Genomic DNA, 20859 nt, shown 5'->3' on the forward strand with positions numbered 1-20859 from the left:
CATTGTGTTTTGATCTCTTCTCAATCTTTAGTTTTCCTCATGCTGTTGGGCAGGGAAAAGATGCCAGATTCAAGCCCTTGGGAGTCCCTTTTGGAAAGTTCAGAGCAGGGCTGAACTTGTCCTGCTTGGCTTTGATATTGCAATAGTGGGGTATCATATAAGATTCTTAGCTTTTCTGTATTTCTCTTTTCTTTTTGGGGGGAGGTGGGGGTTGGCTGGTACAAGGATACAAACCCTTGACCTTGGTTTGGTGTTATAACACCACACTCTAACCAACTGACCTAACCTGCCAGCTCACCTTTGTATTCCTTTCATCTACCTGCTGGATGAGTAATCTCCCTGATCATAATCCCTCCCAACAGCAGTGGGCTTTGATCCATGATAGGACTGCCTGTGGGTCCTGTTACTTCAGAGCTAAGGGCTGTGGAGCCTTGGAGTTGATAGCACCATATAGCCTGTGGATGATTGAGTTTGCTTTTAATATAAGCAAGTTATAAAAGTGAACTCTGACTTTTGTGGGGACAGGAAGGAGGTGCTAGTTACTCAAAAGTGACCAATGGTGTATGTTGGGGGAAGGGAGTAGGAACAAGAGCAAATTGAAACTCTACTTGCACATTTTTCCTAACAAGATCAGATAATTTCACTAGGCATGGTTCCTTAGCTTTACTTCCTACACAGCAGCAGTGCTCAGTGCAGTAGTTCAGGGATTCCTCCTTTGGGTCAGGTGATATGCCCCCAGTTTATTTTTTCCTTGACTTTATTTTTTAGAGTAGTTTTAGTTTCACAGCAAAATTGAGTAGAAAGTACAGAGTTGCCATATACTCCCTGGCCCCAAACACAGGCAGCCTCCACTGCTGTCAACATCCCACTCCAGGACTGGCCAGTTAACTCAGTTGATTAGAATGTGGTGTTATAACTACCAAGGTCAATGGTTTGGATCCCCTCACTGGCCAGCCACAAAACAACAGCAATAACATCCTGCACCAGAGTGGTTCATTTCATACAATTGACGGACCTATGATGACAACTCATCATAATCACCCAGTTCATAATTTACGTTAGGGTTCACTCTTGGTGTTGTATGTTTTGACAAATGTGTAATGACATCAATCCACTCATAGAATCACACAGAATACTTTCACTGCCTTAAAAATTCTCTGTGCTCCACCTGTTACTCCCTCCCCAACTAACTTCTAGGAACCACTGATCTTTTTACCATCTTTTGCCTTTTCCAAAATGCCATGTATTTAGAATCATGCAGTATGTGTAGCCTTTTCAGATTGGCTTCTTTCACTTAGTAATATGCATTTACATTTCTTCCACGTCTTTTCATAGCTTGATAGCTCATTTCTTTTTAGCACTGAATAATGTTCCATCGTCTGTACCACAGTTTATCCATTCACATACTGAAGGACATCTTGATTGCTTCTAAGTTTTGGTAATTATGAATAAAGCTGCTGTAAACATCTGTGTACAGGTTTTTGTGTGGACATACATTTTTAACTCATTTGGATTAATACTAAAGTACGTTGCTGGATCGTATGGTGAGAGTACGTTTAAGAAACTGCCAAACTCATCCATAGTGGCTGAACCCTTTTGTATTCTCACCAGCAATGAATGAGAGTTCCTATCGAATTCCCCTATGCCTGTCTCCCAGCTACCCCACATCTTAATATCTTACATAACCACATACAATTATCAAAACTAGGAAACTAACATTGACACATTACTGACTAACCTACAGACCATATGCAAAAGTTGTCAGTTTTCCACTACTGCTCTTTTTCTGGTCCAAGATTCCATCTAGGATCCCACGTTGTATTTAGGTGTCATATTTCATTAGTCTCTTCCAATCTGGGACAGATCCTGGTCTCTCTTTGTTTTTTGTGACCATGACACTTTTGAGAAGTAATGGTTAGTTATTTAGCAGAATGTCTCTTAATTTTAGTTTGATGTTTTCTCATGATTAGATTAAAGTTATTCATTTTGGGGAAGAAAACCACAGAATTAATATTAGTCCCTTTTCACTGAATCATCATGAGTCACACAATGTAAATATGTCTCATTACTGCTTATGTTAACTGAGTTTTAAAGTTTTTCATATATTTTTTTATAACAGTCCTTTCTCAGATATGTCTTTTGCTAATATTTTCTCCCAGTCTGTGTCTTATCTTCTCATTCCCTTGACAGTGTCTTTCACAAAGCATAAGTGTTAAATTTTATAAAGTACAGCTTATCAATTATTTCTTTCATGGATCATGCCTTTGGTGTTGTATCTAAAAAGTCATTATCATGCCCTGTATCATCTAGGTTTTCTCCTATGCTATCTTCTAAGACTTATAATTTTGCATTTCATATTTAGGTCTATGATCCATTTCGAGTTAATTTTTGTAAATGGTGTAAGATCTCTTTGTAGATTCACTTTTTTGCATGTGGATGTCCACTATAATAATGGACTCATCTCTTTCTCTTTGCACTTCTGTCAGTTTTTGCCTGATGTATTTTGACACTATGTTGTTAGGCACATACACATTAAAGATTATTATGTCTTCTTGGAGTATTGACTCCACTATATAATGTCCCTCTTTTTTTTTTTTTTTTTTTTTTTTTTTTTTTTTTTTTTTTGTGACTGGCAACGGGATCGCAACCCTCGGTGTTGCCCCCGCTCCTCGCTCAGCCAGTGAGCGGCTGGTCTGTATGTGGGATCCGAACCCTTGGCAGGAGCACTGCCACGCTTCCCAAGCGGCGCACTGCAGCAGTGCGCCACCGGGCCGGCCCTAATGTCCCTCTTTATCCCTGGTACTGCCGCGCTTCTCAAGCGGCGCACTGCAGCAGTGCGCCACCGGGCCGGCCCTAATGTCCCTCTTTATCCCTGGTATTCAGAATATAACTTTCCTTGCTCTGAGGTCCACTCTGTTGGAAATTAATATAGCTGCTTCCACTTTGTTTTGATGAGTGTTAGCATAGTATATTTTTCTCCATTCCTTTACTTTTAATCTATATGTGTCTTTAAAGTGGGTTTCTTGGGAAAATAAAACAAAACAAAACATATAATTGGGTTTTGGGGTTTTTTAATCCACTCTGACATTCTCTGACTTAATTGGTGTATTTAGACCAATGACATTTAAAGTGATCAACTATTGGTATGATTGGATTAACACATTGTTATTATTTTATACTTGTTGCCCTTGTTCTTTGTACCTATTTTTGTCTTCCACTCTTTTTCTGCCTTTTGTGAATTTTATATGATTTCATTTTCCTCCTTTCTTAGCCTAATAAGTTATACTTTTATTTTTATGGTTGTTTAGTAGTTGCCCTAGAGTTTGTAGTATATATGTTAACTAATCCAAGTCCACTGTCACATAACACTGTATTGCTTCACAGGTAATGCCAGTACAAAATAATCCTATTTCCTCCCTCTCATCATTTGTATCATTGCTATCATTCATTTCAGTTATACATAGTCATACACATATATACACACAGGCAAAGATAATCTAATTTGTTGCTATTATTATTTTGAACAAACAACTGTTAGATCAATTAGGGTTAAGGAAAATAAACATTTTTATTTTACCTTCTCTGATGCTCTTCCTTTATGTAATTCTGTTTCTGACCTATATCATTTTTCTACTCTCTGAAGAACTTCTTTGAACATTTCTTGCAAGACAGGTTTACTTACAATAAATGCTCTCAATTTTTGTTTGTCTGAGAGTATTTCTCCACATTTGGAGGATAATTTTGCAGGCTATGGGATTCTATGTTGGTGAGTTTTTCTCTCAACATTTAAATATTTCATTCTACTCTCTTGCTTGTATGGTTTCTGAGAAGTCAGATGTAATTCTTAATCTTTGCTCCTCTGTAGGTAAGGTGTTTTTTCTCATTCTGGCTTCTTTCAGGATTTTTTCTTTATCTTTTTTTTTTTTTTTTTTTTGTAGTTTGAAAATAATATTCCTAGGTGTAGTTTTTTTGGCATTGGTGTTCTCTGAGATTCCATGATCTGTGGTTTGGTGCCTGACATTAATTTGGGGAAATTTCAGTCATTATTGGTTCAAATATTTGTTTTGTTCCTTTCTTTTTTCTCCTAAAATTCCCATTACATGTATGTTATACCTTTTGTAGTTGTCCCATAGTTCTTGAATATTCTGTTCCACTCCCCACCCCCCCTCAGTCTTTTTCCTCTTTCGTTTTCAATTTTGGAGGTTTCTGTTGAAGATATTCTTAAGCTCAGAAATTCTTTCCTCAGCCAAGTCTACCAATATGCCCATCAAAGGCATTCTTCATTTCTGCTACAGTGTTTTTGATCTCTAGTATTTCTATTTGGTTCTTTCTTGGAATTTCTGTCTTCTACTTACATTGTACATCTGTTCTTGCATACTGCCTATTTTATCCACTAGACCCCTTAGTGTCTTAATCATAGTTGTTTTTAATTTCCAGTCTGAATTCCAGCATTCTTGTCATATCTGAATCTGGTTCTGGTGTCTGCTCTGTTCCTTCAAACTGTGCTTTTGCCTTTTTAGATGCTTTGTAATCTTTTGTTGAAAGCTGGATGTGGTGTATGTACTACGTAAAGGGAATCCTGGTAAATGGGTCTTTAATGATATGGTGGTAAAGTGAGGGGAGAGGAAAAGCATTCTATAGTCTATGATTAGGTCTCAGTCTTTTAGCGAGCCTGTGTATCTGGGCTGTGAACTGTGAACTTCACAAGTGCTTCTCAGTCTTCCACCCCTTCTTATGTGGGACAGGATAGCTAGAGCAGGTTTGAGTTGGGCATTCCTCTTCCCCTGGGTCAGATAGGTTCTGATAAAACCCTATTGTGTTAGGCTGTGGTAAAGTAGTTTCTCTTGAGGGTAGTCCTTGTGAAGAAGAACACAATGCTCTGGTTTGTTTCAAATGGTTACTTTTTTCCTCCCCCTGCTGAAGCACAAGGGGATTTTTTTTTTTTTTTGCCCCTTTTTTTGAGACCGGCCGCACCGCGCTCAGCCAGTGAGCACACCGGTCATCCCTATATAGGATCCGAACCAGCGGCAGGAGCGCTACTGCGGTCCCAGTGCCGCACTCTCCCGAGTGCGCCATGGCTCGGCCCAGCACAAGGGGATTTTTGTCTAGTGTTCACTGCATGAAGTCAGTAGAGCTAGAGGTAAAACTCACAGATGTGGGGGGTTTCTTCTCTGGAGTTTTTAACTCTCAGAGTTGCCCACATTGAGCCTCCAGCAATTTGTCAAAGTCCAAGTCTTCTTACTCCAGCACTGGTTTCTGCAGAGATTTCTTGTGGATTTCTGCTCCAGTAAGTTGTAATGCTCTGTATTCACCTCCCTGTCTCTCCAGGGCCAAACCAGAGGCAAGAAAAACCATGTGCCCTATCTTGACCTGCAGTCACAGACTGACTGATTAATAGCCTGCCAGCAGCTGTGCCAGCCAGGTGGCTAGATATAGGCACAGCGTATCCAAGGCTGCCCTGGCTTCCTGTATTCCCTTCACCCATGTTCCTCACCTTATCTCTTAAAATAGTTCAAAATTCAGAACACGAAAATGCTTTCCTATATTATATATATATATATATATAAGGAGATATATGTGTATGTGTCTACACTGTGATATATGTGTGTCCATGTGTGTAGGCTGTAGTGGAGGAGGACTTTGCCCTGTGTTCCTTTGTTACCACGAAGATTGCTTAGGGAGGCTGAGGCTACTCTTGGGTAACTTGCATTTGTTTTTATCTTGGGAATTATTAATGGTTTCTTTCTTGATTAGGGTAGAGCTCAAAATGCAACTCTTGGCTCTTCTGTAATGCTCTGCATTCTTAGATTGTCTTTGTTGCTGAAAAGAAAGGCACTTGTGCCTTTGATGGGTCTCCTGACCTGCATGCTGCCTCCTGGGATTGGCTGTTGTTGCATACCACCACATACCAGAGACCACAGGAGAAAAAGATCATCAGGGTCAAGAGGCCAGATTGGGCTGCCGGCGAAGTTAACATGCAGGCTGGGTCCTTGTTGCTGTCCTAACTTATCCCCCACTGCCTAGTGTGGGTTGTTCCCTAGAAGAGACTTCTGTGTCCCCCTGAGTGTTACAACTACTTCTCTCAGAATTTGGGTTCTGCAGTAATGGGAGGCATTTGAGCTGGGAGTGAATTGTTTAGGATGTTGCAATGGGAAGTTGCAGGGTGGGTAGCTGCTGTAACAAGCTATGTAACATTTGGCTAAAGCTCCCTCCTGTTTGCTGGGCCTGAGAAGGTTCTCTTAGTTCCTCTTGTGATGCCTGTATCTCTTACACTGTCAATAAAACATCCTCAAATGCTACAAGGTAGAGTGGACTATTTTTTCATCATATTCTACCCTTCCCAGGCCATACTTTGGGAGCTGAACTCTGACAGGTGGAGTTGAGCAAGGCTGGATTAAACATTAATGCAGCTGTCACCACTGCCCAGAGGAGCAAATACCGAAGAGCTAAGCAGCAGACCTACTGGTATCCCCAGGCTGAAGAGGTGGTGACCAATAGACATGGCTCAATTTGCCCAGATCCAGGCTGAAATAGGTGACTTTGGTCGCTTCCAGGTACAGCTGCTGATCATGCTGAGTGTCCCCAACTTCCTATCTGCCTTCTACTTTTTTGCCCATGTCTTTATGGTCCTAGATGAGGCCCACTACTGTTCAGTAGCCTGGGTCAAGAACCACACTTTCAACCTGAGTGCTGCTGAGCAGCTGGCACTGAGTGTGCCTCTGGATGCTGCAGGCAGCCCTGAGCCCTGCCTCATGTTCTGTCCACCCCCTGACAATGCCAGCCTGGAAGACATCCTCAGCCACCACTTCAGTGAGATACAGCCTTGTGAGATGGGCTGGGACTATCCTGAGGACAGGCCCCAATCCCTAACCAACGAGGTAGGGCTGATATTTTGCCTGTCTCTCTGCCTGTTTTGGGTCTCTCGGTTCCTCTGCCTGACTCTTCGCATTTGGTCACTGGCTGTTGCTCTGTGTCTGTGTCTGCCCCATGCCTGTGGTTGACCATTGGCATGCCTGTTTCTCTTTTTGCTGATCATCCTGTTTTTCTCTTTGTCCTCTGCCTGTTGGCCCATCTACCTCCTATCTACCTCTCTAGCACTTTCTCTGTCTAGTCGGCCTGCCCATTTGTCTGCCCATTTTTGCCTATTCTTTTGTTCCTTTCTTTGCTTGTCCCTCTGCCTGTCCACCCAGTTGCCTACCTTCCTGTGCCCTCCTCTTTTCCTGTCTTTATGCCTTTCTATCCGTTGTTCTCATCTGTCTGTCCATTTCTTTGTCTTTCAGTCTGCCTCTGCCTGGTTACCTGTATTACTGTGCTTACCTAACTCTCTTATGCCATCCCTTTTCCTGTCCACTTGTCTGCCTTCCTGCTTGCTTGACTTGGTCTTCCTGCCTTTCAACCTCTCTCTCTAGCTCTCTGCCTGTGTCTGGGATGCTGGAGAACACCCAGAACCCTAGGACTTCTGTGGATAGTTAAGTATTTTCTCTTACTAACCTCATTCTCTTAAAAGAGACCCATGCAAATAAACAGATTCCCACCGCAGCCACCTCAGAGCAATAAGGGCCCTCTGAAAGTATCTGTTCTCATTCTGTTGCTTCCCAGAGGTGGGGTTGAGGTCCGTAGTGGGGAGATAACTTGTCCAGGGCAACAAAGTAAGTTGATTGTGGAATTGATCATGGGGCTTCTATGACAGACTCCTGCTGTCCAGTTTCCTGCAGGAGCAGGAGGCAGCACAGGTAGTCCAGACACCTGAGGGGGTGCACGTTGTTGAGGGGATCTGTGCAACTCTCACCTTTGTGGTGGCAAATATGGAGCCCAGAGATTAAATATTCACCACTCCCCATGGTTGAAAAAGTATTTTTTAGAGGCTTTCAGAGGACAATGTTTTAACCAAAGTCAAACATTCACTTTTTAATATGTGACCATAAACCTGCAGCCTTTGGATATGTCTTGTCTGTCTTCCTCCTACTCTACTTCATCCCACCCCACAGAGAGAGCTAGGTGGCCTGTGAGCCTTCTCAGCCTCTGGATCTCACCCAGCCTCACCTGGTCTGACCTTCAGTGGCCTCTGCACCATCTTGCCCGCATCACCCTCTTGGTAGGCTCTGGCCTTCACTGGCCCTCAGATGCTGTGGGTGTTCCTACACAGGCTCGTAAACTCTCGCCTTCTCAGCCTCTGGATCTCACCCAGCCTCACCTGGTCTGACCTTCAGTGGCCTCTGCACCATCTTGCCCGCATCACCCTCTTGGTGGGCTCTGGCCTTCACTGGCCCTCAGATGCTGTGGGTGTTCCTACACAGGCTCGTAAACTCTCTCCCCGCCTGGCCAAACAGCATCGTCCTTAACTCCCAGAAAACCCAGATTGCTTGGGGCCTACTCTAGCCTTTGTCCACACCCTGTGCTGGGCTGTTTATGTAATTTTATTCAATTAAACCGCCTGTGTATTAACTGTGTTGAGAGCAGTCAGAGGAGGGAAACACTTTGTTCTTCTTCTCCAAGGGCCCCTTGTGATCAGGGAAATATCTGGGTCCTTTGTAAAGAGCTGGATGGGCTCTGAGGCCCAGAATTTGCTTCTTCCTGGGGAGGGAATGGGCAGGCAACTTCCTGAAGGAGGTGGTATGTGAGCTGGGTACCGAGGTACCAGAAAAATGTTGATAAAGAAGAGGGGAAGGACTTTGCAAACAGAAAATAGCAAGGAAAAGGCCTGGCAGCACAAAGCAGGTGGTATGTCTGGGGAACAATGGGCAACTTGGTGTGCCTAGAATAGGGGTGGTATAGGAATTGGATGGGATGTGTTCAAGGATTTGGGACCTCTTTTTGTTTGTTTTTTGTTTGTTTAATACATCTGAAAAGAATGCCTATACAAAGAATTGGCACATGAGAAAGCGTTGATTCAACTAATGAGTTTATTAAGAATTAGGATTTGGGGAAGGTGAAAAAGATGACTTAAACATTTTTTAAAAATTGGAAACTGCAACCAAACTAACCTGATAAAATCCCTATTAACACTTATGAACAGTCTTCAGAAGACTCCATGATTTTTATTAAAGAGCCTCAGCTGGCTGCTCTAGTGTTCCTCAAATGCAAAACAGAAATAAGGGGATTCCCCATGTCTTCCTCTATGGTGTCAGAAAGTCTAAGAGTATATGGCTCTCCAACAATCATGGTGCACACAGCCCAGCAGCCGGGCCCAGCAGCCGCTGAGGTGAGCCGAGACCTTTACAGCACCCGGGCCCAGTCTGAGGCCACAGGGAAAGGGAAGTGCACACAGCCCAGCAGCCGCCGAGGTAAGCTGAGACATGCATAGCACCAGGGGCTCAGTCTGTAGCCATGGAGAGCTAGAACAGGAGCCAAGGTGGTGTAATATAGGTACTGCCACACCTTCTGTCACCTCAAGGACAGTTCACCACCACATTAGCAGCCAGGGCCACTCTACAGGCAACCTGCCACTCACTTGGCTACATGATATAAGAAGGGTCACTAATAGAGCCTGCAAATAGAGGGGGAGGTCTTTATCCTCATAGTCAACCCCAGAGTAACAGAAGAAGCAAGCCCTCTACCAGATGACCAAACATCAACGAAAAAATACTAGAACTACAAACAAACAAGAAGATATGACACCACCAAAGGAATACAGTAATGCTCAAATTCCAGACCCCATATAACAGGGAATCCTTGAAATGTCTGAAAAAGAATTCCAAGCAATGATCTTAAGAAAGCTTGAAGAAATAAAAGAAGACTCAATTAGAGAACACAAGGAAACAAGAAAAAATATCCAGAATATGAAGGAGGAAATTTACAAAGAGATTAATACCTTAAAAAAGAGTGTAGCAGAACTCCTAGAAATGAAAGACTCACTCATTGAAATAAAAAACACAACAGAGAGCTTAAGCAGCAGGCTAGAGCAAGCAGAAGAAAGAATTTCAGATCTCAAAGATGGTCTTTTCAAAATAACCGAGACAGACAAAAAAGGAAAAAAGAATTTAAAATAGTGAGGAAAATCTAAGAGAGATAGCAGATAACTTTAAGGGCTCTAACATCTGAATTGTGGGTATTCCAGAAGGGGGAGAGAAAGGAAAAGGTATTGAAAACCTATTCAAGGAAATAATAACAGAGAACTTCCCAGGGGTAGGGAGAGATGCAGACCCTCAGATCCAGGAAGCTCAAAGGTCCCCAAACAGATTCAATCCAAAGAGATCCTCTCCAAGACACATTCTAGTCAAATTCACAAAGCTCAAAGACAAAGAGAGAATTCTAAAAGCAGCAAGAGAAAAGTGTCAAGTCACCTATAAGGGAACCCCCATCAGACTAATAGCAGACTTCTCAACTGATACCCTACAGGCCAGAAGAAAGTGGAATGATATATTCAAAACACTAAAAGAAAAAAATTGCATGCCAAGAATTCTTTACCCAGCAAGGCTCTCCTTCAGGAATGAGGGGGAAATCGTGTATTTCCCAGACAAACAAAAATTGTGGGAGTTCATCACCATACAACCAGCCCTGCAAGAAATTCTCAAGGGAGTCTTGCATCTGGAATCCGAATAATGAATGTCACTATCACGGACACACAAGAAAGACCAAAACCTGCTGTTAAAATAAAAATGCCAGTGACTAAGAGCAAGAAGCTAAATCATGCCACCTCAAATATCCAACTAACATTAAAAAAGAGAAAGAAAAGGGAAAGTAAGGATCAAAAGATATTTAAAACATCTAAACAAAAAGCAATTAAATGACAGGAATTAAACAATACCTGTCAATAGCCACCCTAATTGTGAATGGATTAAACTCCCCATTCGAAAGGCACAGATTGACTGATTGGATGAAAAAGCCAGACCCAAGTATATGCTGTCTTCAAGAGACCCACCTCACCTATAGAGACACAGACTAAAAGTAAAGGGTTGGAAAAAGATATACCATGCAAATCAAAACCAAAAACGAGTAGGAGTAGCTATTCTTATAACAGATAAAATAGACTTTAATCCAAAAAACATAAAAAGAGACAAGGCCACTATATAATGATAAAAGGATCTATCCAGGTAGAAGACATAACAATCATAAATATATATTCACCCAATACTGGCACACTCAGATATATAAAGCAAACACTTTTAGACCTAAAGAAAGAAATAGGCCCTAATATGTTAACAGTGGGTGACCCGAACACCCCTCTCTCAGTATGGGACAGATCTTCCAGGCAACAAATTAACAAAGAGACACAGGATTTAAACTACACATTAGACCAACTGGACCTGGCAGATATATACAGAACATTTCACCCAACAACTAAAGAATATACTTTCTTCTCATCAGCACATATTCTCCAGGATAGACCACATATTAGGTCACAAATCTAGTCTCAGCAAATTTTAAAAAACTGAAATCATTCCAAATATCTTTGCAGACCACAATGGACTAAAACTGGAAATCAATAACAAGCAAAACCCTGGAAACTATACAAAGACATGGAAATTAAACAATAGTCTCCTGAATGACCTATGGGTTCAAGAAGAAAACAGGAAATCAAAAGATTTCTTGAAACTAGTGAAAGTAAAAATACATCATACCAAAACCTGTAGGATATTGCAAAAGCAGTGCTAAAAGGCAAATTTATTGCAATAAACACTTACATCAAAAGAATGGAAAGACTTCAAATAAACAACCTAACACTACGCCTCAAAGAACTTGAAAAACAACAACAATCCAATCCTAAAGGTAGTAGATGGAAAGAAATAATTAAGATCAGAGCAGAACTAAATGAAATAGAGCCCCCCAAAATGATAGAAAAGATCAACAAAACAAAAAGTTGGTTTTTTGAGAAGATAAATAAAATAGACAAACATTAGCTAGGTTAACAAAAAAAAAAGAAGACCCAAATAACAAAAATCAGAAATGAAAAAGGAGACATTACAACTGATACCACAGAAATACAAAGAATCATTAGAGTCTATTATAAACAACTGTATGACAACAAATATGAAAACCTGGAAGATGTGGATAAGTTTCTGGACACATCCAACGTTACTATGACTGCACAGTTGTCAAAAACACTTGGTACATATTCAGATGGAAATTTGTTGTGTAGGGTATCAGAAGACATGTTTTACCAATGGCACCATCACTCACAACACACTTAATTGTCTGCATTGCTGAAATAGTTTTGAATCCACTTTAAGTATTTCAAATTCATTGCTGACTTCAGCTTCTCCCCTGAGGCACTGGCAGCACTCAAGAGCCTCTCTCTTTGGTATTTTGGTTGGACCTTGGACTTCTTGCCTTACCCTGCCATGCTCCCCTGCCATGCTCCCTCTCACCCCCATCCTCTCAAGGACAGTGACTCCCAAGGGAACACACAGGAGCCTCTCTCTTTGGTATTTTGGTTGGACCTTGGACTTCTTGCCTTACCCTGCCATGCTCCCTCTCACCCCCATCCTCTCAAGGACAGTGACTCCCAAGGGAACACACACGTTTAGTACTTTGTGCCCTGCACTGCATGGTAACCCCAAGCTCAGTTACAGAGTGGAGCTACCTTGGTGTGAGATCTCGTACCTCTGTTTCCCATCTATGAGGAGGGGCTCTGCACGCTGGTTCAGAGGATCTTCTCTGAGTGGACATCCCAAATTTCCTTATTATAACCAGCAGCTTCATATTCAAACTGATGTACAAACAATACTAATTGAAAAGAGCACAGTTCTTTAGGCTATGTGCTCTTGAATGTCAGGGTATATTTCTCCTTCTTATCATACCTGTCGAATATTTCCTGGGTGTCCATCCTTGGTAAAAGAAAAAAATGACTCCCAGCCCTGTTGTCCACAAGGACCTCCGAATAGGGAGAGAAAACAGACCATCAACGAATAGAAACAACAATGTGATCTGTCCGGGGACCAAAGCAGAGGTAAGAATGGGAGGGAATGGGAAGCAGAAAGAACAGCCTTTTCTAGGGTCTGGAGTCATGAACGTGCCTGGCATATTTGAGGAAGGCTGACATAACATAAGAGGTTGGAAAATAGGCAAGTGCCAGCTCTTAAAAGGTCTTGGACACAGTGCTGAGAAATTTGGGCCTTCTAAAGCCAAAGAGAACCATTGCAGGTTTTGGAGTAGGGGAGGGAGATGTGGTGGGGTGTGCTACAAGAAATGAGGGTGGGATTCTGCAGGCCACCGTCACTGACCCTGGACAGAACAATCCAACATGGGTTTTAGGGATGGGGAGGAGGATGACTGGCATCCCAAGTTGGCACTCTTTTCACCACTGAACCATCTGCAACATGACACCACCACATGAGCTTGGGCACATCTTGGCACCTCTTCAGCCTCAGTATGTGCTGCTGCACAATGGGAATGATAAGTCTTCATGGGGTTAGAATGAAGATTTAATGAGATGAGGGGTATTTAAACTACAGAGAGATAGTGAATGGTGGCTATTAACCAGGTGTGCCAGCCTTGGAAGACTCCCATAGCTTGGCACTCAAGCCTGCAGAGCACTGTATCCCTTGTGTCTGAGATGTCTGTGTCACCAGCTGAGAGCTTCCTGTGCGCAGGCCCGCACACCTGCATCCCAGCTGAAATGTACTGAGAGCTTCCTGTGAAACAGCCACTGAGCTAAGCATGTTACATATGTTAATTTCTTTAATCCTATCAGGGAATACTATGTGGTATGTTTTATCCCCATTTTGTACATGGGAAGCTAAGAAACAGGTTGGCTAATAGACTCAAGGTAACACAAAGCCACTCAATTCTGCTCCAGAGCCTGGCAGCAACAGGCCTTTATTTATTATTATTTATTTTAAATGATATCTTACTACAAAGGCAATCTGTGGTTACTAGACAAAAAACCAAACAGGATAGAACTGGGTAGAACAACAATTTCAAGTCCTCTGTCCTGCCCTACTTCATTCCCAGGGACAATCAATCATTTAACACATATTGAAGGTACTTAAAAATTAACAGTTGTCCTTGAGCACAGCAGTATGAGCACAATGGTAACTCTTGAATTGGTTAATTTCTTGCTAAAGGTTATTTAACTGATGGTGATTGGCTAGTTAGCTAGCTGCAGGCATTTATTCATTCACCCATTCATTCAGCAAACATTCCCTTAGCTTTCACTCAGTATGATTCTGTGCCTAGGGCTGTAGAGATGTCTCCACTCCACCGTTGCCATCCAGCTGTGGGACCTAGGATTAGCTGCTTAACTTCTCTTCCCTCAGTGGAACATAATGTAAGGATTATCATCAGAATTATGAGATAATGCATGTAAAGCCTTTAGCACAGTATCCAGCACAGAGTAAGCTCTCAAAAGGCATTTGTTGTCATTGTAAAGCTGGAGGAGAGCTTGCATGGCATATTCCCCCACAAACATTTGTTCATGGAGCTGAGCTGTGTACAAGGGCGCAGAATCATTGTAAAGCTGGAGGAGAGCTCGCATGGCATATTCCCCCACAAACATTTGTTCATGGAGCTGAGCTGTGTACAAGGGCGCAGAACTCACTGAGGGGCCCACCACCCAGTCAGTGGAGTGTACTGTGCATGCAGATATAGGTGGACTCACATATTTTCTCCACTTGGTTTCCCAGTCTGCCTGTCTGTCAGGCTCTCTCTCTAAGTCTCCAGGTGGGTTGGCATCTTTTGCTCGCACACACATGCTCTCTTGCTCGCTCTCTCTGTCTGCATCTGTGTGTGTGTGTGTGGGGGGGGGTTCCCTCTGTCCTAATCACCTTCCTCAAGGTGTGTGTGAGGGCTTCTTAGGATTCGCTCGCTCTCTCTGTCTGCCTCTGTGTGTGTGTGTGGGGGGGGTTCCCTCTGTCCTAATCACCTTCCTCAAGGTGTGTGTGAGGGCTTCTTAGGATTCTGATTGTCTGTGAATTGCAGGCATTTCAGGGGGGTTTTGCAGCTAGATGGGAAAACTTGGAGAGGCCCAAGTGGGTCACAGGGGGCACTGTGGGGAAGAGGCCCCATGTGTCAGGAAACAGCAACCAGTGGTCTGTCAGAGGTTTCCAAACTTTACATCCTTAATGTGTTGGTAATTTTACGTGGCATCTCCAGGCCAGAAGAAATTCCTAGCAGTTTGTTTTGAGTAATTAAGTCCAAACTTAACAACTTAACAAGTGTTTTATATCCTAATAACTTAGTATTTATTTTTTTAAAAAAACATTAATTAAAAGAAAATATATTATTTCATTCTTAAATAAACACAATTACTTGGTAACAGGATGCACGCGTCTACCAGGCATTGTGCAGCTTCTCAGTCCTTGAACACTGCAGCCCTCATTTTCTGTTCCACATTGGTGTTTGCTTTTTTTCACAGCAACTGCCAAACACAGGACTTCACATAGCTATGATGTAATTGAAAGGAAAGTAGTATGATCTCATGTTGAAATTGTGAACTCTTCTGAGCTAGTAATTTGTATGATGTCAGACAAATGTACTGCTGTATTTTCCTTTAAACTTTTAAATATCCTGCTGTGCCCAATGAGTTCACTGTGGTACCCTGGGGTGCCTCAGCACATAGTTGTGAACAAGGGGCATCTGCCGTGAGAAGTTTGTAGTGGGCTAGGTGTGAAGGGCTTATCCTTGGTGTTGCCCCTAGACTCACACCTACCTCTGTCTACTTCAGTTCAACTTGGTTTGTGATCGGAAGTACCTGAAGGAGGCCTCGCAGTCAGTGTACATGGCTGGGCTCCTCGTTGGGTCCCTTATCTTTGGGCCCCTCTGCGACTGGTAAGAACCTTGACCAGTTCTCCCCTGTCCTAGCATGCTCTTAGGCTCCTGGGGCAGGCCTGAGTTTCCCCGTGCCCCTCACATTGGCATTCAGGATAAAGCCCTGTTCACCCCACCTCAAATGGGGCTCCCAGGGAAGGGCCTGGTCTCCTCCCTCAGAGACCCCAGGGCAGGGCTGGGTCTTCTTTGCCTCTTTCCTCTCTGCTAGATTCCTAGGAGGGACCCTACCCCCATAGACCTGCCCCTTTGTTACCTTAGGATTGGCCGCAAGGCCACCATCCTGGTGCAGCTGCTACTCTTAGCCCTCATTGGCCTGTCCATAGCCTTTGTGTCCAGCTTTGAGCTCTTCATGGCCCTGCGCTTTGCTGTGGCTACTGCTGTCGCTGGATATACCTTCAGTTGCGTTACCCTACGTGAGTATCTGAGCCCTAGAGCCTTCAGCCACAGGGTGAGGCCCAAGGGCCTGGGCTGGCCACAGCCCCCAGACTGCCTGTGGGGGTTTTATCAGGCACCCTGCACCTGTAGTGGTCACACCTGGGTTTCTGTGCTGGGACTGAGGCCCCACCCATGACATGGTGGCATTTGGGGAGTGACTGGGAGTGAGTGGGCAGGGTCTGGCCCAGTCTCAGTCTCTGTTTCCATAGTTACAGAGTGGATGGGACCCTCACGGAGGACTCAGGCTGTGGTCCTGGCCCAGTGTGCCTTTTCCCTTGGGGAGATGGCGCTGGCAGGACTTGCCTACGGTATCCGCAACTGGAGGCTCCTCCAGATTGCCAGCACCGTGCCTGTCTTGCTGCTGTTCTTCTACTTCTGGTGAGGAGATACTTGCCAGGAGCCCCTAGGTTAGCTGTGCTGTGGTGGATTTGGAATGCAGCACCCACATTCACCTTCCGGGACAGTCAGAGGCTGGTCTGGGAAAGGGAGCCCCTAAGGGCTGGAGTATGGGGTTCAGTGTGCACTGGAATGGCCAGGAAGGCTCCACAGGACTCCAGGCCCCCAGGTAACAGCCATTTCTGGCCACAGGGCTCTGCCAGAATCTGCACGGTGGCTTTTGACCCAGGGAAAGATAGAGGAGGCTAAACAAGTGATCCAGAAGGCAGCTTCTGTCAACAGGCGGAAACTCTCCCCAGAGTTCCTGAGCCAGGTACTTCCAGCAGGTCCAGGCCCAGCCTTGCCCCCAAATCTGCCCCACAGACCTTTCTGCCTGGCCCCTCACTCTGCATCTTCCTCCCAGCTGGTCCCAGAGAAGACAGGTCCTTCAGGGAATGCCCTGGATCTATTCAGACACCCTCAGCCCCGGAAGGTGACCTTGATTCTCTTGTGTGTCTGGTGAGTGCCCAGGGCCCATGCACCTCCCTGAGGACAGAGCCAAGGGGCTGCCACTTCCCTAGAGTGTGCCAGTAGAGTGGTGGGGTAGTGTTGTCTCTGGCTGGGAGGGTCTCTCTCTAGCTGTGCCAATGTCTCCTGTTGTGACTGCTGACCAAGGTAGGCTCTACCTGTGGGTATGATGGTGGCCCATCACCCAGCAGCGACAGGGACCCTTGAACATTTTGTAGGTTTGTGGACAGTCTGGGGTTCTTCGGCCTGAGCCTCCAAGTGGGGGACTTTGGCCTGGACATCTACCTGACGCAGCTAATCTTTGGAGCAGTTGAAGTGCCTGCACGCTATTCTAGCATCTTCATGATGGAGAGGTTTGGCCGCAAGTGGAGCCAGATGGGGACTCTGGTTGTGGGTGGCCTCATGTGTATCACCACCACCTTCATCCCAGCAGGTACCAGGTCTGGCTGTCCACCATCCCCACCCACCTGCTAATAGGGGCTGGACCAGTGGCCATTGTTCCCCTTTCAGGAGTAAGGGCTTCCTCAAGGTTTAGGTACAGAAGGGGTGATGAGTTTGGGTGGACAGGACAGGGACAGGGCCTAGGTGATGGGGCTGTCTCCCCTCTTTGTGGCTAACCAGCATCCTCCACCAGATCTGCCCATGGTGGTCACCATGCTGGCCGTTGTGGGGAAGACTGCCATGGCTGCCAGCTTCACCATCTCCTATGTGTACTCTGCCGAGCTCTTCCCCACCATCATCCGGTAAGAGCTGCTGGTGCAGCTACTGCTCCTCTTTTGTTCATCATCCTCCACCCTCACCACCATTCCACAAATAGCTACTGGGTTGGCTCTGGGGCAGCAGGGCTGCATGGGGTCCAGGTCAACTAGAAATCTAGTCCCAGCCCTCAAATTGTCCCCAGTCTGGTGGAGGCCAGATACCGAAATCCTCCACCCTCACCACCATTCCACAAATAGCTACTGGGTTGGCTCTGGGGCAGCAGGGCTGCATGGGGTCCAGGCCAACTAGAAATCTAGTCCCAGCCCTCAAATTGTCCCCAGTCTGGTGGAGGCCAGATACCGAAGTAGGCCATGCCCTGACCTTGTCAGGACAGAAATGTGGGATATGTTAAAGAAATATGTTTAAGAATGAATGGCCCAGAAGAAGGAACACTCAGGTGAAGGGAGGTGGTAGTTAGGAGACACAGCCTTTGACATGAGACTTGACAGGTGAGTAGGAGTGTAGCAGGCAGACAGAGAGGCCTGGAGGGGGAGAAGCATGCAGGAGCAGGGAGCAAGAGTGCTGGGTGGGATGGATGAGGCTGGAGACCCTGCAGGCCTTTGGGGTTCACAGTAAGGGGTCTGGACGCTCCCAAAGAAATATGCTGGGGTAAAGCTATACCCTGGAGTTGGGCCAGGTCTGCTCAGCCTGTACTGGCCTTCCCCCAGGCAGACAGCCATGGGACTGGTGGGTATCTCCTCGAGGACCGGGGGCATCATCACACCACTTGTGCTCTTGCTGGGCGAGTACCATGTGGCCATCCCTATGCTCATCTACGGCAGCTTCCCCATTGTGGCAGGCTTACTCTGTGCCCTGCTGCCAGAGACACGTGGCCAGACCCTAAAGGACACCATCAAGGACATGGAGCAGGAGCCCCACCCCCGGTGAGCTGCTTGCTTGCTTCGAAACCCAGGACTGGGGCCTCACATCAACTACCCCTCTCCCAGATGCCCAGGCCTCCAACTCAGCATTAATCCATTGTTGCTTAGATGCCAATATGGGGGCCTCTGGAACCACAGACATCTGATTGGCTTTGGGTCAGATTTCCCCTACTTTGGGGAGGGATACTGCCATGGGACCAATTCCTGGGCAGCCAGTAACAGCCTTCTGCTCCCTCCAGGTCCTCGAAGTCAGCACCCCAAGAAAAAGAAACAGGAGCCACAGGAAGAACTTCCAGCCCAGGGGTGGACTTTGTGAGCAGCACGTACTTCTGACTGTGGTCTCTAAGAGCCAGGCCACCAGCAGCAGGGAGCTGCCTAAACATGCCTCTGGATATGGCCAGGACCCTTGAGGACACAGGGGCAAGATCAGCTTTGCTTATGGAGGCAGCACAACATGGCCTGCCCCAGGGCCAGCCACCCCCTGCTGAGTCCAATCCCAGAAGCATGTGGGGCAGCACCTCCCACCCTTCTCCACCTTTCTCATCCCCAGAGCCCCACCCCAATACCCTGTCTGGGTTAGGGTCTTGGGTAGTTCTTGGGCTTAACTTGCCCTCTGATAATCTTGTGAGGATATGGCTCCCCCAATCCTCTTGCCCTCAAAATACAGTCAAGCCAAGAACAGAACACTAGATAGGGCTTTTCCAAATTGTGGGAGCAGAAGGGGAGGAAGAAAAATTTGAAGTTGGACTCTATCCAAGCAGGTGGATAAAAAGGCTATGGATAAAGAGAAGGTTATGTTTCCTTCTTGTGGCCGGGCTGGGCCCTTCTAGCTAAGGTGTGGCCCCATAGGACATTTGATCCTACCGAGAGAAGACTCTATCCAGTGGAAATTAAAGTTCAATCTTGCATTCCCTTCAAAGATCCCCCATCCTCTCGCCCCACACTCAGCTCATGGCTGACCTGGGTGGGACTCAGGGACCAACGGTAGGGAAGGAGAGGAGGTTTGTTCTGTTCCTCTTCTTCCTCCTCCGCCCCCTCGTGCTCTGTTGCTTCTGGGTCCTCCAGGGCCATACAGGGTGAGGTCTTTTTACTGAGCTGCTACTGGTTGTAGGTCCTTCTGTGTGCACACTGGCTCATCATCAGTCAGTTCATCTTGGTGGGCTTCTAAAAACTGGCTCTTCCACAGGGGCATATCCATGGGTTTTTCAGAGATCCTCTCAGGGCCTCTGCATTGTTCCTTGATATGCACAATGTACTCACAACTGACCTCTTGGGACCCCTCTTCAGCTCCCACCCAGCATTGCTCCCGATAGACTCTCTTTCTGGCAGCCCCTTACCTTAGAAGACAGGCCTGTTGGGTGAGCTCCCATCTGCATTTCCACCTCAAGCCAGGCTACCATCTTCTTGGCCCATTAGAACACCATCCATCTTTGTGCCACCAAATGGTGGAAAAAGAGCTTGTCCAGGCACCACCAGGCAGAAGTTTCCAGTCCCCCTTCTCACAGACACCCCAGTCCCTAGGAAGGATTCTTTCAGAAACTCCCTCCCTCATGCTCACCTTCTCTTACATGGCCTGGAGGGGCTGGTAGGCACTGGACCAGTTCTCTGTAAACCCATTAAAACCTCTCTTTCAAATACATGTTTTTGGTTTTGTTTTGTGGGGGGCGGGGCTGACTGGTGTGAGGATCCAAATCCTTGACCTTAGTGTTACAAAGCAACACTCTAACCAGCCAGCCCCAGTTACACGGGTATTTCTTAATCACGGTTCTCAGCTTTGAAGTGATGGCAAAAGTTCTATTTAGCTTCCTACTGCTTACCTCTTCATGGTGTCCCAAGCCAAACTCTTGCAAACACACAAAAGTCTTTCTTGGCACAATGTCTCCCAGGCTAAAACTGCCAAGGTGTGGGAAAAACCTGGATAAAAGTGGAGAAAGGGCCATTTCAAAGCTGAAGTCAGTTTCTTCCTCTAAGATGTGGACACTTGCTCCCTTTGAGGCAGAATGATTATCATTCCTGGGAAGAGACTGAAATGACCCTTCACTGACACAAGCATAAATGCAAAGATTCACCTGTTCCCTTTGGGCAGGTCTCTGGACGAGGAAGATCCCCCACCCCCAAAGATGGCTGAAGGAGAGCACCGGAGGTGGGGGGTGCAGAAGAGCTTTCGGGTGAT

The 20859-nt window shown here is 45.6% G+C and overlaps 1 protein-coding gene across 1 annotated transcript; it reads left to right on the top strand.

Annotated features, from left to right (window-relative positions):
* Positions 1 to 6454: 6454 nt before the first annotated feature.
* SLC22A13 (solute carrier family 22 (organic anion/urate transporter), member 13) lies at positions 6455 to 19019 on the top strand. Its single transcript, XM_008586573.1, has 10 exons — positions 6455 to 6878; positions 15605 to 15708; positions 15967 to 16121; positions 16353 to 16521; positions 16732 to 16852; positions 16943 to 17037; positions 17265 to 17479; positions 17681 to 17789; positions 18474 to 18689; positions 18926 to 19019. Exons 1-10 carry the CDS (start codon positions 6501 to 6503, stop codon positions 19017 to 19019), a joined length of 1656 nt encoding a protein of 551 aa, XP_008584795.1. The 5' UTR covers positions 6455 to 6500.
* The last annotated feature ends 1840 nt before the right edge of the window (positions 19020 to 20859 follow it).

The sequence above is a fragment of the Galeopterus variegatus genome, unplaced genomic scaffold, assembly GCF_000696425.1.
Source record: "Galeopterus variegatus unplaced genomic scaffold, G_variegatus-3.0.2 Scaffold110, whole genome shotgun sequence".
Classification (NCBI taxonomy): domain Eukaryota; kingdom Metazoa; phylum Chordata; class Mammalia; order Dermoptera; family Cynocephalidae; genus Galeopterus; species Galeopterus variegatus.